Raw genomic sequence first — 4,383 nt, forward strand, 5'->3', positions numbered from 1 at the left:
ATAAAGATTAACTGCCAGTCAAAAACAGCACAATCGTGTCCCTTCCAATATGACGACCATTAGCTTTAGAGGCTCGCCAGAAGTCTTATGCTAAAGAGCTCAAAGATGGCGGCACCCACATTTACGTCAAATAGTGGACAGAGAGCGCCTGTCGATATGAAGTCTGATAATGTACACTCCAGTCACAGTCAAATTACCACAGACTAATGTATGGGGCTTATTTATAAAGTTTATTAAACCAACACATCAAGTCTTGATGATAGTTACAGCTCCGCTAGAAACCACAGCTCCCTCACTAGAGGTGGACACCACATCAACTGCTCGACCTGCAAAGAGAAATGAAAAGGTCACTACCACACAGACAAAGGGTTCTTCTCATTTCCTCATGTCCTACGACCCAGAAACAGATTGAGCCTTGCCATCTTAAGTCTCAAATAATGTCAAATTACTGTAAATGTAAACTTGACAATATTTAACATTCATGTTAAAAACACCTGTATTAAGTGATAAACCAATTTTAGAGCACTTTTGAATGTTTGTCTTCATTTTAATGTAAGAATGCAAAAAAACACTTTAATATTTAACATGAAAAGCAATTAATAAATGCACTTGACAATGTAATCAAAAATGAACTCCCTTGTGTAAGGTTATGGCATTACACTTAATGCACAGTCTGCGCAGCCGCAGTCCTCAAGTCTTTGAGGAAACAAAGATGCAAAGAATTGAGAAACACCAACACTTCACCAACTTACGTTTCCTGGCACAGCTCTGCTCGCAGGAGCCAGAAGCAGGATGGCAGACTGCTGTACTGCAGTGAATGAAGATCTGACAAGAGAACATCAACTCTTAGTATCCTCAAAAGTACAGAGGGAGTAAAATTGTTAGGTGATCAAGTGATCATACGGTTTCCTGCAGAGGGGCCATTGATGCTGGATCCACAAATGTAAACATCTTTACAATAAAGCGTTTGTAGTGGGTTGGGAACGGAAGAGCAGAAGAGCCAACCACAGGAACCAGAGTGGTCAGGTAACGATCATCCTGGTAAGGGCATCTAAAACAGAGACTGCAGTCAAGACCTGTTCACATCAGGCTAACTGGACAAACCATTCACATCCTACTTACCCATTAACTAGAAGGTCCCACTGGGGTAGACTGAGTGGACTCGGGGTTGTTGTTGCCCAACAATGTCCCAACATCAGGACAATATTGGGGTCGGTCCGCTCCATAATGTGCACCTCAACGTACACAGGCTCACGTAGGACCTTAGTGACTGGATATTCAGCACTACTGTAGTAGGAAGTGTACGCCTCATCCCCTGAGGAACATCATGAGTTACTGTTGAATGCTGTTTTACAAAGATACTGCAGCAGCTTGTTCAGGAGGACATTCATGAGTTACCTTCTGCACAGCCTTTGGTGACACACTGACCATTTGCCAGTCTAAGCTCCACCCTGAGAGGTCCAGGAGCAGCTACTGGTGGAGGAGGAGGAACGGTGTTGACCTCCACAACCAGAGCTTCCACAGCAGTGGCAGAATATCTACACTGGAAGAGAAGCCTACACAACAAACAGTGAGCTTCTTGTATTTGTTCATTGAGCTCTAGTCATGAGAAAACAAATACCTACTCAAAATGACTGTCTCTTGTGATGGAACCAAGAGGTCCAATCCCCACTTCATAGGATGAAGTCATTCTGTTCTCATACACCACATAGCCGTTTTCCTCCTGTAAGGAGGAAGATGAGCAAAGTCAAATCTGTTCTAGGACATCAAAACCATCAACAGCAAACTCACCGTCATGCTTGTGCCACAGGCTGTGACAGGAAACTGGTATATGGCAAAGGAAGGTGTGGAACCAACAGGAGCACAAGGTGGATCACTTCCACCCAGTAGATGGATCGAATCCAGACTCAGATGAGGCAGTGTAACATCTCTAGCCACCACTAACACAAACTGACCATCTCTGATACACTGGACAGTCACTGTAATGAGAAAGAGACTAAGTCACCAGAGAAACTGTTGGACAGGAAATGTTTTACTAGTTTAACAAGCTTACCTGACATCCCATAATAACACTGCTGTCCATTAAAGCAGCAGTTGATAGCTTCACACTCAGCACCACTGATTCCAGGTTGTCCACATTGGATTTGATCAGAATCAGCAACACTACACATGTTAAGAGGATCTGTTTTCAGCACAGGTGGCTGCTGTTGTGGTTGTTTTTGTTGCGGCTGTGGTTGTTTTTGCTGCTGCTGTGGTGGTTGCTGCTGTTGTGGTTGTTTTTGCTGCTGCTGTTGTTGTGGTTGTTTTTGTTGCTGCTGTGGTTGTTGCTGCTGCTGCTGTGGCTGCTTCTGTTGAAACTGAAACATCTGAGGAGACTGTTGTCCAGATTGTTGATAGACTGAAGCTTGAGAACTCTGGAGTAAATTACTCCGCTGTGGAACAGCATGGCAGAAAGCCCAAAACCCCACAAACAGCACCAAAACCTGCCTCAAAAACCAACTCTCTGCCATTGTTCCAGAACTGAGTACACCACCAATGTGTTTCCCTGCTCTTTATATATTCTGCACACTGCCTCTTTAACACTGGTCCCTCCCTGTTCAATTAACAATCATGGTTCTCCTGACTAACCCTAAGTGCCTACAAGCTGTCCCTAATTTATTTGATCCAATTTCAAATTGTTGTTTTGCTTTTCCTTGAAAGTTAGTCATATTTGTCATATTATTGAAAAAAATCCAAATCTGTGCCACTAAACAATGAATGAACGAGCTAAAGATGGTAGCACACAGTATATTTGCAACAGTGATAAGAATCAGGGATTGTTAAAGATCTCACATCACAGGGCAGAATCAGCGGTCATTGATAAGTGTGACGTGTTCACTGTCTGCTTATTAACTGACTCTGCAATCAATGTGAGCCATCCACAAAGTCCTGGGAGTATCCAAAACACAGTGGTTTTATGTGCCTGTACTAACAATAGACAATACCACAAGTTTCACTGAATGATCTCACTAGAATTCTCATCTCTACACCATGACATACAGCAATTTTAAAAGACACTTTTTTACATTTTGCAAGAGGAATGCATTTAAACCAGCCAATGTGGTATTCAAACTAAGCCTAAAGAAGTGCTATGATCTGTAGATTTTATTGAATCTTTTTCAAAAGAGGCATTCATGGATAAACAAAGCGTAAAGGCAGACCTTTCACTGAGTGTGTTAACATGCACAGTCTTAGGCATTGTCCACAAGGACACGGGTATTTTTATAGCAGTGACTTTTTTTACGCAATTCGGCCGTTCGTCCACAAGGAAACGCAGTATCATGTCACTGAAACCGAACATTTTTGAAAAACCCTGCCAGGGTGAGGTTTTTCGTAAACGCTGGTTGCAGTCTTGTTGTGAAGAAAGTAAAACCGGGGTTTTTGCTTTTGATTAAGGCTTCTGATTGGCCAATGGCTTTACGTTTAGGGTTATATCGCCGCCTGCTGGGGTGGCATGCTCTTGACAGCGCGTGATCACGTGTTTTTGTGTGTTCATGTAGGCGGAGATTTCTTTTAAAGGTGACATAGAATGATTGAACGGGGTATTTATCATTGTTCTGTGATGTGACATGTAGACAAAAATGTTTTTGTTTGGGTCTTTAATGCCTTAGAAGCTTCTTAAAAACCTCTCTCAGATAGCTCTATTAGGGTGGGGGATTTTAAACAAGTGGTTTTGCACCTATTTGGCTCCCCCTACTGGCGTAACTTGCAATCTCATTACTGATTGGCTGACCCTGCTGCCACTCAAAAAATGTAGTCAATTATTTTAAAGTGGAGGGGCAGTGAGATGCCTGTGATGTCATAAGCATCAGTTTTTCAGATTGGGGTGTTTTCTGGCTGACATTTCTAAAAGAGGAATTTCTATGAGACTGAGATGTTTAGCATGTCTAGAACTTTTTGTATGTTTGTGAATGTGGGTAGACTACCATTATTCAACAAAGACAAGGTAAAAATGTTTTTTCATTCTCTGTCCCCTTTCAACCAAGCATGTGTGGAGGGGATTTTTTGTAAACTGCAGGAGGAAAAACTGGTTATAAAAATACCCGGGTCCGTGTGGACAAGGCCTTACTCTAATAATGTGTAATAAGCTGATCACTTGTCAGGTCATGTCAAAGCGATCAGGACAAACACGTCATCATCTGAGACAGCATAATGATGAAATGCGTTCAGTAGAGCATGTAAGGGATGTAAGGGACCCGTGGTATATGTAGATAAAAACGACTCATTCCAAATTACTGAAAACAATACAGTTCATTATGTAAGGTTTTTATATAGTATAGTCATGTATATTAAATTACTTTTGTCAAGAGATCCTCCTAAAAGTTACACAATTGCACATTTCCA

General features: G+C 41.9%; 1 protein-coding gene across 1 annotated transcript; it reads right to left on the reverse strand.

Annotated features, from left to right (window-relative positions):
• Positions 1–211: 211 nt before the first annotated feature.
• Positions 212–2,532, reverse strand: LOC135738505 (zona pellucida sperm-binding protein 4-like). Its single transcript, XM_065256597.2, has 8 exons — positions 2,054–2,532; positions 1,792–1,979; positions 1,626–1,723; positions 1,399–1,556; positions 1,123–1,315; positions 904–1,051; positions 753–825; positions 212–326 (listed from the first exon to the last, which is right to left on the reverse strand). The coding sequence occupies exons 1-8, from the start codon at positions 2,508–2,510 to the stop codon at positions 247–249; spliced, it is 1,395 nt and encodes a 464-aa protein (XP_065112669.1). The 5' UTR covers positions 2,511–2,532; the 3' UTR covers positions 212–246.
• Between the last annotated feature and the right edge of the window lie 1,851 nt (positions 2,533–4,383).

The sequence above is a fragment of the Paramisgurnus dabryanus genome, chromosome 12 (genome assembly GCF_030506205.2).
Source record: "Paramisgurnus dabryanus chromosome 12, PD_genome_1.1, whole genome shotgun sequence".
Taxonomy (NCBI): domain Eukaryota; kingdom Metazoa; phylum Chordata; class Actinopteri; order Cypriniformes; family Cobitidae; genus Paramisgurnus; species Paramisgurnus dabryanus.